The following is a 13,696-nucleotide window of genomic DNA, read 5'->3' on the forward strand; positions in this document are numbered from 1 at the left end:
TGACCCTTCCCAGCCTTCAGGCCTCCAAGTCACTGTTTCAGACTTGCTGCCCTCATTCTTCCAACGTCCTTAGCATTCAAAGCTCTTTTTAGTGATGGCAAATGCTTATCAGAAACAAACAAGTAATTCTATTTTTGGTACAAACAACAACAACAAAACAAAATGTACAGTATTACTGAACGCAAAAGTTGAAAAATGGAAAAATGAAGCCCCCTTGTGGACACCAATACATTTTACCCAGTAAGCACAAAAATCACCCATCATGCTTGAATACAAAAGCACTTAGTAGAACATACTTCAGAGTAAAATGCAAAGGATTCCCCCAACGTGATCTAACTCCAATTCTTAACTCCAGCTTGTCACAACAGAAATGATCTCCTGTTCCACTGAATGGCCTTGATCAGCCAGCCACAAGTCCTGTAGCTTAAGGCAATGTTGTTTAAAGTACTTCAGGAGAAAGAAGTGAACTTGAAATGCTGGGACAGAGTGGTTAACGTTTAGATTTCTGCCTCCGAACTCCCCTCTGGGATGCTATCAGGATGCTATCAGCAGCCCTACCCCTAAACCCCCACTTCCTTCTCCCAAGTAGACACAGATGACCCTTCTTGCCACCTCCTCTAAGTTCCAATGCCAAGGAAGGAGAGTGTGCGGTCATGTGGAGTAGTCTGAAGGTTCTTGAGAAAATGCTGTTTGAAAGTCAAAGACAGCATAGAATCCAAAGACTATGATGGTTAAATTTATGTCAGCTTGAGTGGGCCACAAGGCACCCATATATGTGGTCAAATGTTATTCTGGGTGTTTCTATGAGGATATTTTTGGATGAGATTAACACTTAAATGGGTTGGTTGAGTGAGTAAAGCAGATTGCTCTTCCTCATATGGGTGGGCTCTATCCAATCCGTTGAAGGCCTAAGTGGAACAAAAGGGCTGATTCTCCCCCAAGTAAAGAGAATTCTTTCCTGCCTGACTGTCTTTGAGCTGGGACATTGACTCTTCCTGTCAACTTTTATATGGGAACCATACCATTGTCTCTCCCAGATTTCCAGTTGCCAACTCACCTACATGTCTGGGAACTTGCCCACCTCCATAATTACATAAGCTAATCCCTTACAATATATACACACACAACGTGCACACACACACACACACACACACACCCATTGGTTCTGTTTCTCTGGAGAACCCATCATAATACACAGGCCTTATTAATTCCTATTTAGAACTGCTTTTGCCTGACTCTGCCACTGTCCAACTTGGCTATTTTGGGCAAGTCACCTAACCTCTGGAGCTTTCTCTCTTCTTTAAAATGAAAATAACAGCAGTACTTCATTTATCTACTTCACCAGATCTTTGGACTTCTAGAACCGTGAAGGAAGAGGCAGTAGAGTGTCATGGTTACGAGCAAAAACTTGCACCCTAGCTCTGCCTCTTACTGCCTAACCAGCAGCTCTTCCACTTCTGACCTTGGGCAAGTATGTGAGCCTCTCTGTGTCTCAGATTCCTCATCCTTAAAATAAAAATTGTATCCTGGAGAGCTGTTGAAGATTAAATGAGTAAATAAATGTAAAATGCTTAGAGCAATGCCAGAAACAGAATCAGTGCTATGTAAGCATTAGCTACCATTATGATTATATAAATGATAGTTACTATTAGTGTTTACTATGCTCTGAAATCTAGAAAAAGAAAAATCATTATCTGAAATAATTCCCTAAATTTGAACCTTTTGCCTGTAAAAAAGTAATTAGTAACCATAGCTTTGGCAAAACTATCTGTTGTTGGAAAATGCATTCCCACAGCTCTGCTATTTTGATGAAACACATAAGCTTTACACATTAGTTTTCAGAAAGTTAACAAGCCTGATGTGTGACAATTCTTCAGCTGTACTAAAAGTTGTCAATTTGTGAGAACACCTTGCAATATGTCCAACACACACTGTTTTTCCAGGAAGTTTTCTATGTTCAATTGCTGTTGTTATTACACATTCTCATGGATGTGATAGAGCTATCATACTCCAACAAAAAAAGATTAGGGGGCATAAGGTAAAGGATATCTTAGATGCCATAAACTCCCAACACGGGCTCTCAAAATTAGCAAGACCAAGTCCTGGCTACCTCTTGGCTCTTTTTCATTGGGTCTAAATTATGCTAAGACTGATAATAGTCATTGGAATTATATCACAAACTTTCAGTGCACAAGATTTCCTTATTCTAAAATTCTTAAGCTAATTTCATTCACATTATACCATATATAATAGGAAAGCAATGTTGTAATTAAATGCCCTGGTCTACTTCCATTTTTCTTTGAATATTTAAAACTTTATAATTAATTACGTTCTTCCTTTTTCTGTATTTCCCCTCCTCACCATGACTTTGGGCCATACCAGCAGTACCTACAGTGAATCAGCCAGGTTTGCAGACACTGTACCTGATCCCTCCGTGCCCACCTCTCTTCCTGCTGGACAGAACATGGCAGATGGGCAGCGAATGGGCAGGCAGGGCTATGATGATGGGTGGTCGTGGGGAGACTTCAAAGTTGAGGGTGACAATCTATCTCTCCTCCCCTGAACTCAGAGACCTCTGGCATGTGATAAAGTACCCTGATGAAAGGGTATTTGGGGAAGGGAGTTCTTATAGGCTGCATCAACTCTGTTATAACCCTCCAGTACCCATTTCTAGGCGCCCTACTAAATAGAAGTTTCCAGAAATGAACTCCTAGGACTTTACTCAAACTGTAAAGAAGAAGAATAACTTGAAAAAGTCATTTGTTCAGATAAAAATATTTAGCATTGCTAAATCAGTGGCATACAATGTTTTCTGATTAACACCCAAAGTAAGGACTACATTTTACCAACAACCTAGTACACGCATGTGCATTTGTATATGTGTATGTTTAAAATGAAGTGAAAGTACCCTCACAATACACAGAGTATTGTGATATTACCTGTTCTATTCTATTTCATTTGTTTAAAAAACATTGGTCCTGATCCATTCAATTAATTTCACAGTGTATTAACAGTTTGCAACCTGGAGTTTTAAAACACTGTTCCAGATCATTCTCATTATGGATAGCAGAGCAGACTCTGTTCAGACTAGCTGGGCTTAAAACTTACTCTCTTACTAATTGTAGGACCTTGGTCAAGTGACTTAACTTTTCTGTGCCCCAAGTCTATTTAATCCTCATTCTGTGTGAAGGGTTGTTGAGAGAATTGAATGAGAAGTCACAGGCAATGCTTTTAGAGTTGAGCCTGGCTCACAGCAGAGGCTCAAAAAAATGCTGGTCCACTTCCCCATCATCATCTCTGGAAGGCCAAGGGACTGAAATGGTCTAGCATAAGGGGTCCTTATGCCCAGAAATCAACTCTCACCATGGAACCTAATAACTGACCACTCTCCTCCCTCCATCTGCTCTGGTCACTCTGAGCTTTCCTGTCCTCGAACATGCCAAAGCTGCAACTTTTACTCTGGATTATTCCTTTGTTGGGAATGCTCTTCCCTCTAACATCCATAGTTCTTTGCTTTCTCACCTAAGCACCCCCACCTCAGCCTTTATTCAGAAAAAAGAGGTAAGTCAGGGTTAAGACTGCCGTTCCTTAGAAAACCTGCTTGCAAGTTGGCACTTGGCTGGCACCTGGGAACTCGGCTGTTAAACACTGTCCTGTACTGATATAAAACTTTCCCTAAATAGTGAGCGGCTCACTGTATCTATGAGTGTGGGAAGCCCCATAAAAAAGACTGGCAGGATCCCCAGGCAGGGCCACTACTCGCCTGCCAGCATCATCAGGTTCCCTGGTCCAGAGGCTCTATCTCACTTTTTGCCTCTGAAAGGGCTTACTTCTAGGAAAGTGGAACTTACCCCTAAAATTCTATTGGTTCCCTGAGCAAACTTCTGATTGGTCCATTTCCCTCACTCCTGATTGGTCCATTTGTAGTACTTCATTTGCATGGAGTTCACTCCTGATTGGTTATTTCTCTCCCTCCTGATTGGTTCATTTCTACAAAGTTTGTTCCTAATTAGTCAATTTTTGTTATGTTTTATTTGCATATGATGTTGCAAAGTGTAAACTGGCAGCCTATAAAAGCCTGTGTAAACCTCCAGACGGGGTCCAGAGGTTGGAGTGTTAACTTTCCTGGGCCCGTTGGTGTAATGAACCTGAGTTCTCCAACTCTCCAAGTGCTGTTTGGTCTCTCACCTGGATCCAGACTGCTATCACAATTCAGCTGTAACACAATTTTCTGCAACATTTCAACAGCACAAACGATGTGGTTTGTGCTGGACACCTGCTTTCCTTCTGGGAATCTGGGGCTTTGGTACTCACTAGGCAGAGGGTGTCTACCGGACCAGCCGCCATAAAAACCTTGGGCACTAAGGATCTAATGATCTTCCCTGGTAGACAGTGCTTCCCGCGTGTCGTCATAACTTGCTGCTGGAGGAATTAAGTGCATCCTGTGTGACTTCACGGGGAGAGGACTCTTACAACAACTAGTTTCTTCCGGACTTCACCCCACGTGCCTTTACACACACACACACACACACACACACACACACACACACACACACATACACACACACACACCCTGCAACCCACTTATGGCTTTGCTAATGAGGAAGGTGAGACCCAGAGAAATTTTGCTTAAATCGGGCAGCTTACAAACCCTAAACTCTGGTCTCCTAACTTTAATCCAGAACTTTTAAGGCAGAGAATGAGTTTCTTACTAGGTAAACAAAAAATAAGCTCAGAAAGAGCCAGTGTCAAATGACCGTCTCCCTCAAATCTGGGAAGTTGCACCTTTCCCGGTCTGGACCCAAGCTATCCAGGGATGCAGGTAGGAATAAAGGAAAGGGGCCCTGCCCTCAGCTACTCTTCCTTTTTTTCTTGAGATAAACACTCTGTATCAAGGATGGGAGAGGGGATCTGGGCAAACTGCCAGAGCAACTCAGAGTTCCTGGCAGAAACCATGTTTCTCTCATTTTAAGGGAAGACAGAGACAGTCTAGGGTACACTTTTTCCTCCTCACAACTTAATGTTCTGAACATCTTAAATTGACAGGTACATTTAAATACAGTAAAGCTACTATTAAGTTGAAGGTGCCTCTGATAATTGGTAGTACTTCAGAACGGAAAGCCCAGCCTACAAGGGGGCGTCGATTCCTTTTCATAAAGAAGCCTAAGGGTTCACGACCCAACTCCCCAGCCTGCGTCTCCCTCAGCCAACCTCAGCTCTGGTCCTGTGTCTCTCTAGACCCCAGGTCCCTCCCCCGCCTCCTTCTCACCCTGCAGTTCTGCGTACGCAGCAAAATACACAACTTCTCTGCTGAGGTTCCTGCGCAAAGACACACACGTGTGGCTACAACCGCTGCAAACCCACTCCTCCAAGTCGCTTCGGGAGGAGCAAGCGGCACAACGGCGCTGGGGAGCTCTCCTGGCCAGGCAACAGCCCTGGATCACATGGAGCACGGAGCAGGCTGGAGCCCGTCATAGGGTCACAGGTCGGTGCGGGGGCCAGGGGCGGGGGGTGAGCCACAGAGCTCGGGGGCCAGAGAGTCAGGCTTGGACACACTCGCTTCAAGTCCACACCTACCCCTGTGCCCGCTCTGGGCCTCAGGGCCCCCGTTCTACCACGAGGGGACTCATCACGTCGGTTCCCTGCAGGGCTGTGAAGAGGACACCAGTATGGAAGACGTCCAGTACTCTACTCCGTGACAAACGTAAACTTCTATAACTGCGTTGAATAATAATTGGCATCCTACAGTTCATCACTCGAGCCTCCAACCTACTTCTCAGGTCACTTTGCTGAGAATGAGTTCGACAGGTATCGATACAACAAGGAAAAGTGTAGGGAGAGGGAGAAAGGCAGCTGAAAACAGAGGGGGAGGCCCCAAAGGTCGACTAGCCAGAACACACCATCCCCAGGCTACCTGAGCATGACCGTGGAGTAAACTGCAAAGACAAAGAGACAAGTTCCAAAGGTCTCAGCACCACTAAATTTTTCACTTAAAATGCAGAGGCTGAATAATGAACCAAACTGTAATATAACTAAAAGCATTAAAAAGCCTATTCCTAGATCCAATTATTTTGAGCAAATGAAAATGGACTTTACAAACTCCAGTGATTTTTAACAACGTACAAATTTCTAGTTAGATTAGCCATGGGTAAGCTCCTGGGTCTGCCTGCACAATCATTTACTCAAAGCTGGGGTTTTAATAAATTAAGGTCAAAGGCTTACTGTTCCTAACTTCTTTGCTGTTTTCCTTGCTTTCTTCCTGTCCCTTCCTGTCACCTGACTGGCCACTACTCTCACCAAAGACCTTTTTTCTCTTTGTGTCGACCACCAGCCAGACATCATGGATGTGCTGCACCATCTTGTAGCTTGGTGGTCTAGACCCTTTGTCTTTAGAAAATAACATTCATAATCTACTGTGTTACATAGGCACATGAAAAAATGCTCAATATCGCTAATTATCAGAGAAATGCAAATCAAAACTACAATGAGGTATCACCTCACACCAGTCAGAATGGCCATCATTAAAAAGTCCACCAATGATAAATGCTGGAGAGAGTGTGGAGAACAGGGAACCCCCACATTGTTGGTGGGAATGTAGTTTGGTGCAGCCACTATGGAAAATAGTACGGAGATGCCTTAAAAAAACTAAAAATAGACTTATCATATGATCCAGCAATCCCACTCCTGGGCATATATCCGGAGGGAGCTCTAATTCAAAAAGATACATGCACCCCAATGTTCACAGCAGCACTATTTACAATAGCCAAGACATGGAAACAACCTAAGTGTCCACTGACAGATGACTGAATAAAGAAGATGTAGTGTATAGATATACAAAAGAATACTACTCAGCCATAAAAAAGAATAAAATAATGCCATTTGCAGCAACATGGACGGACCTGGAGATCATCATTCTAAGTGAAGGTAAGCCAGAAAAAGAAAGAAAAATACCATATGATATAACTTGTGTGTGGATCTTAAAGACACAAATGAACTTATGTACAAAAGAGAAACAGACTCACAAACATAGAGAACAAACTATGGTTACCAGGAGGGAAAGGGGGTAGGAAGAGATAAAATGGAAGTTCGAGATTTGCAGATACTAACGTTTTATATAATAGATAAACAACAAGTTTCTACTGTATAGCACAGGGAGCTATATTCAATATCTTGTAGTAACCTTCAATGAAAAAGAATGTGAAAAGGAATATATGTATGTATGTGTACAACTGAAATACTATGCTGTACACCAGAAACTGATGCAACATTGTAAACTGACTATATTTCATTTAAAACAAACAAACAAAATCTACTGGGTTAGAATAGCATCAGCCCTAACAATTGTTTGTTAGTTAAAATGTTTTATTTAAATATTCCCACATCTCCCCCCTCAAAAAAAAAAAGGAAGGGTAGAAGAAAGCATGGTCAAAGGTCTCAGGGTAGAAGTCAGGTGACCCTACAACCAACCAGTGATGGAAGCTTAGAATTCCCACTGCTCCTTGGGCTTTAGTTTCCTCACCTGTTAGGGGTTCAATTTGACCCTCTGTTTTTTAACAGAAGGATTATACATGTAAATGTGTAACATATACACATGCATACATACATAAGTATTATATATACTCTACAACATGTAATAAGTAAATATGTTTCTTATAGTTCAACTGATCTACATTAGCTAGTCACTATGTAGCAACAACTAATGAAAAACTCTGCTGGGGTCTTCAAGACTCATAACTAAATTTAGCCACAAGACTGTTCAGAGACTGCCACCTGGATTTCCTGTCTTTTATCCATGATTATAATGAACTGCAGAAGTGGAGGGAGGTAGGACAAATGTAGCAGTCCTTGAAAAGGCGATTCTGGCTCTAGACTAAGAGAAGAATGAAAAGCTGTCTGAAGGAACCGGGGAGAAATCCGTCAAACAATGGAAACAATATTATGTTTTTTATGTCCTCTTTGGGGGCTTGTTTTCTTTTCTTTTTTCTTTTCTTTTCTTTTCTTTTTAATGGAGATACTGGAGATTGAACCCAGGACCTCCTGTATGCTAAGCATGCACTGTACCACTGAGCTTCACCCACCACCTTTTTAATATTCTTTTTTAAACATGATGAAGGTGAAGTGCTTTGAAAGTTCTATGTTCTCCCAGCCACTCTAGACAGATAGGCTGTATCTGCATAGTCTTCCCCTGGCCAAAAATCAAGTTCAAATCCTTTCCCAGAGTTCAAGGCCCTCATTTCCAGCTTTATGCTATAACACATGGATCTTCCATCCCAGCTGAGTTGGTTTGCCCCCTAGCCCATAAATGACGTTTTCTGCACTTTCTTGCCCCTGCCTATCAGCATTGTCCCTTGGAGCCTGGAACTGTGCTGTCCAACAAAGTAGCCATTAGGCATATGGGGAAACTGAAATTTAATTTAAATAAATTAAAATTACATAAAATTTAAACTTCCATTCCTTAATCATACTGGCCATATTTCAAATATTTCATAGCCATGTTTGGCTATTGGCTACTGTACTAGACAGCACATATACAAAACATTTTAATCATCACAAAAAGTTCTATTGGACAGTTGACAAAGATATTCTATGAAGAACCAGAGAGAAAATATTTCAGGTTTTGTGAGTTATGAGCAAAATTGAGGATAGTATATAGATATTTATGTAACAATGCAAATTTTCACTGATAAAATTCAAAATGTAATAATAATAACTGAGTACAATTTTTCACAATACAGATCTACTGAGAAGAACGGAATTCTTTTTTAAGGGCTAACATTTTGCTTACGTGAGATTCAAAATTAGAGTTCCCTAGTATCAAATCAATTGCCAATGTTCATCTACCAAAAACCATTCTTAGCTTGCATACTGTCCAAATAAACTGGCAGTTGGCCCAATTAGGCTCATGAGCAGCAATTTGCAAATTCGTCGTCAAGGGTTGTTTCTCAACAGGATACTACTAACACTTTGGGTGGAACATTTCTTCATTTTGTAAGACTGTCCCATACATTGCCAGATATTAAGCATCCCTGGCCCTCAGGCATTAAATACAGTAGTATCTTTCAGTAGGTGTAGCAACAAAAACTGCCCCACCACATCTCCAAGCGCTCCCCAACGCAAGGGAGGTACCCACCTCTTCTGTATCTCCTCTGAATACCCAACTTCCTCTAAAGTTCTAAAGAATTTACTGTCAACTGCTTACTCTCATGAGTAGTATAAACAAGGTTGAAGTTGCCAAATACATATGTAGGAAGACTTGTTGCAGTCAGATTTCAAGAACACACTCAGATTCCCATGTCTGGACATATCTGACGAATGATCTACTAAGGGCTTATTTGTGTTGAGGGGCCAAGGATTCTCCCAGAACTGCAGCCATTCTATAGGAAGAAAGAGCCAAGACAAAGCCTGGTCTCTGAAACGTGGGCCAGTGTTGGGGGAACTGACAGTCTGTATTTAAATTTATTCATTCCTTCAGTAAATATTCTTGTTGGCTTCGCAGCAGACATCACTGGATACCACTAGACTCCTAGGTTGTCACTCGATCCTGAGCCTGTAATTGAGCCGCCATGTAGTTCTCTCCCCTGTTTCCATATCTGTTCAATGAGGGCACCGGGAGTGCCTGTCTCTGTGAGCTGTCAGACCTTAAAGCAATACTTGCACATAATAGGAGCTAATATTTTTGGAGCACTTATAATAGTTTTAAGCACTTTCATGTAATAAGAGCTGACAATTTCTGAGCATTTATAACAGTTATTCTCCAAGCCAGAATTCAAGCCCAAGTCCTTAGAAGAAGGAATAACAAGAAGGAGTAAGTTAAAACCAAGAAAATCTATTAAATGAAAGCTTTAAGATACCTAAGTGTAAACTGGCACCAATGGGTTCACTAGCATTGACGCCGGCAGTGCTGGTGTGGCAGGAAATGGTGCCATCAGAGCCAGAAGGCGTCCTGAGCATCAGCCCCTTGCTGTGGGTGACAGTCCCCAACAGCAGACATTACTTTAAGGCTCCTGGACACTGTGTGGCAGCCTAGACGTGTTCATCTTGAGTGCTTAAGAACCACCCCTGGGGGTTCTCAGAAAAAGTGAAGGGTGATGGAGGCTCCCAGAACCTGCAAGACACTGTCCCATAACTGTACGACAACTTGACTTTATTTTAAAGCTGGTGTGGTTTTCAGGATTTTTAGTAATAATAGCTATCATTTACTGAGTCCTAACTACATGTCAGGCACTGCAGGAGAGTCGTATATTGTTTTACCATTTATTCCTCACAACTCTACCTCTATTTCCCACCACTAGATGAGACTGCAAATGAAAGGGCTGAATATCTTGCCCAAGGTCATGCAGCCAATAGTGGGGAGCTGATTCTCATCCAGATCTTTCTTTGGCAGAACTGACTCTCTTTTTTTTTTTTATAATTGAAGTATATTTGATTTACGATGTTGTGTTAGTTTCTGGTGTATGGCATTGTGATTCAGTTATACATATAAATACATATTCTTTTTCATTATAGGTTATTACAAGATATTGAATATAGTTCCCTGTGCTATACAGTAGGACCTTGTTTACCTGTTTTATATAAAGTTGTTAGTATCCAGAGCCCACTTTCTTAACCATGATGCTACCAGCCTTGCAGGAGTTTCCCATGTGCAGACACCTTCCTCACCTAAGTAGAAAAGCCATGCCTCAAGGAACATGGTGTGAGTGGTGCCCACTCAAGAAATACAATATGACAGCAACTCACTGTGATTTATCATCTCCCAAGAGTACCCAACAGAACGTCTTGTACTGACTAACATTTATTTAAAACCAGTAGGAATATGTCAACTATACACACATAGTCATATATCTTATTATTTAACATTAGAAACAACACAAAAGAAAATGAAATTGGTAGCCCTGTGCCATTACGGTAAATCAAAAAGCATGGAGCACGTACCTGGAGGATTTTATTGGCTGTTATTACTGGAGCCTCATCATTTACTGATTCAACAGTCACAAAGACAGTCTGGGGTAAACTCTGTTTTCCCAGCTCTGAGCTATTTGCAAAGATGGTGAAACTGTCAAGAAGCTCTTCACTATCATCATGAACATAGGAAATCAATTCATTTTCCACCTATAACCAACAACAAAAAAAGACCAAATTACTGAAATGTGATTTAAAAATATGAAAAAACTACTATAAAAGAAATCCTAATTTTTTTATATCTCTCTAAAACACAGAAGCATGTGTTCATCCCAGGAAGTATGATTCTGACAGAGTGCAAATTATGACGGATGGTATAATTTTTATGAAGCAACACTACACCCAAGAAATACGTTGAAGGAGGAACAGACTGGTTGAGTAATGTGGGGTAGTAAAGAGAATGGTGGACTGGTTATCAGAAGGCCTGAGTTCAAAGACTATTTCTAACACTAAAATGTGTTGTAGGTAAGTGATATAATTCTGCCTTTCTTCCAATGGAACAAAGCCCATTAAAATTCAGACTCTATTTAGTGACTAATTTTTGAAGTAGATTGCTTTGTTGGACAATTCAGAATATTAGATTTAGGTTCTGAAGCTTCCACTCACTTGTTGGATTTCTGCTTTTTGGAGACATATGGACCGGGGTAACTATTAAGTTTCCCCAAACTTCTCTTTTCTAAGCTAACCATGCATTATTCCCTTAACTGTTCCTTGTATGTGAGGTTACACCTTCTACCTTCTAATCCTGCTCCTCCTTCTTCAGAATACAATTGTTTTGTTTTGTTTTGGTGCATCTCTTAACAGATGTTACCCATAACATTTATTTTAATCCCTAATAGATTTCATCTTTCTAATTTTCATTCTGAAATGGTCACCCAATGAATTAGTTATTCCTCTTGGATGTGTAATAGCCACAAATTTGATCAGACTGCCTTTCACGTCTTCAGGGTTCTGATGGAATTACTGAAGAGCTCAGGATCAAAATCAGAGACCAGGAGAATCTGAAAGCTAGAAGGGAACTTGGCTTCAGGGAATCTGTGACCTTGAAATACAAGGGCAGAGAACTTTCAGAGTCCAACAGGAGTAGCTGAACTTCTAAAAAAGTCTCTGGGGTTGTGTTTGTTTTGATAAAATTCAGCCAACATTTTTAACAGTTCAACTTCGCCCAGCCCTATGGCGCACTTCCTTTGAGCAAAGACTTTTGATCTCTCAGAGGTGTTTCTGACAAGAGTTGAAAAGTTCATGAAGAGTCTCAAGGGAAAGTTATGCCACTTATATGCAGGTGCATGAGAATTTCTTTGGAGTTCTGTGGGAAGAGGAATTCCAGACCGTAGCCCTGGCCACATGTCCCTGGAACACTGTTTTCAGCTGTCTGAAAACAAACATGGAAGATGGCACTGGCAGGAGAATTTTTAACCTAATATACTTTAGAAAGATAGCATTTAAATAGAGGTCACCTTTTCAGTATCCTTCCTGGATAAACACATCATTTCCTCCCAAATTACCATTTAAAATGCCATTTAATAGTTATTAATCCAAAGGTAAAGAGAAGGTTGGCTGGAGATTTGTCTGTTCCTAGTTCTAATGCTAGAAAAACATCTGATGACCTGAAATTGAAGTATATATTAAAAAGTGTTTGTCTCCTGTCACCAATCATTTTCAGGGTACATTAGGTCCCTCCTCTGCTCACATCTCTCTCCCCAGTTGCTCCTCAGCTCACCTGGGATCAAAGGTGAAGTCAAAGGCCCTCCTATACTGGACCTCGCTCACCTCGTCTACTGCTCTCCCATGTGCAGCTCCAGCCACCCAGAACTCCTGCTGCTCCCCTCACACCTGTTCACTTGCTCTTCCCTCTGTCTGGAATGTTCTCCCCTCCATATCTAGCTGGCTCATCCATACATCACCTCCTCCAGTGTCTGTTCAAATGCTGCCTTCTCAGTGGGGCCTCCCAAACACTTTATTTGAAACCCAACATCAACACATAAGCACACACACATACACACACACCCCACATGAAGTCTCCAGCACTTCCTATCTCCCTTTCCTGCTTTATTTTTCTCCATAGCACTAACCTTCATTCAGCTATTTTATTTACAGAAATTTGCTTATTTATTTCACTTACTCTCTCTGCCTCCTTCTTTCCCCCACTAGGGAAAAGATCCACAAGGACAGGGATTATTGCCGGGTACTTCCCTGCTGTATCCCCGGTACTCAGAGCTAGCACACCTGACACACAATGGACACTCAAAAACTATCTGCTAAATGAATGAAGGGCAAAAATGGCCAAGAACTCTCCTTCTCTGGGCCACTAAAAGCTATAGTCACTAGGTGTTAGCTGTCACTGAAAGTGAAAACGATCATGTCTCAAAACGCAGAGACCTCAGGAGTCGTAAAGGAAGTTAAAGTATGAAGGCTCCTCTGGAGGAGCAGGAACACACAACCTCGACCGTGAACAAGGCTACATGATCACACAGATGCCACAGGGAACACACGTACTTGACACAGATTTCAACCAACCGTGCTGAAATATACACTTCTTACAAAGCACAGTCGATAATGAACTGGCCAAGACAGAATCAAAACCTGGTGCTTGGTCTCTCACCTACATGAAAGATAAGAAGAGTGTACCTTATATTACAGTTCATGTGCCTGATTCCCCTACAGCATTTCTTGAGAGCAAGAAATATGTCCACTTATCAGGGTAACCTGACACAGTAACTTGGACAAAGTAAGTGTT

At 41.6% G+C, this 13,696-nt stretch overlaps 1 protein-coding gene across 7 annotated transcripts in view; it reads right to left on the bottom strand.

Annotated features, from left to right (window-relative positions):
- The window catches only part of LOC102507081 (chondroitin sulfate proteoglycan 4), a 64,183-nt gene that overhangs the window by 36,873 nt on the left and 13,614 nt on the right, over positions 1 to 13,696 (bottom strand). For all 7 annotated transcript variants that reach the window (XR_004316761.1, XR_004316760.1, XR_004316756.1 and 4 more), the window contains exon 5: positions 10,933 to 11,109. Coding sequence is in view for 1 of the 7 variants with exons in the window: in XM_032472109.1 (XP_032328000.1) it covers positions 10,933 to 11,109 (177 nt within the window). In the remaining 6 variants the exon portion in view is untranslated. The remainder of the gene's footprint in view (positions 1 to 10,932; positions 11,110 to 13,696) is intronic.

This window comes from Camelus ferus, chromosome 3 (assembly GCF_009834535.1).
Source record: "Camelus ferus isolate YT-003-E chromosome 3, BCGSAC_Cfer_1.0, whole genome shotgun sequence".
In the NCBI taxonomy this organism is placed as follows: domain Eukaryota; kingdom Metazoa; phylum Chordata; class Mammalia; order Artiodactyla; family Camelidae; genus Camelus; species Camelus ferus.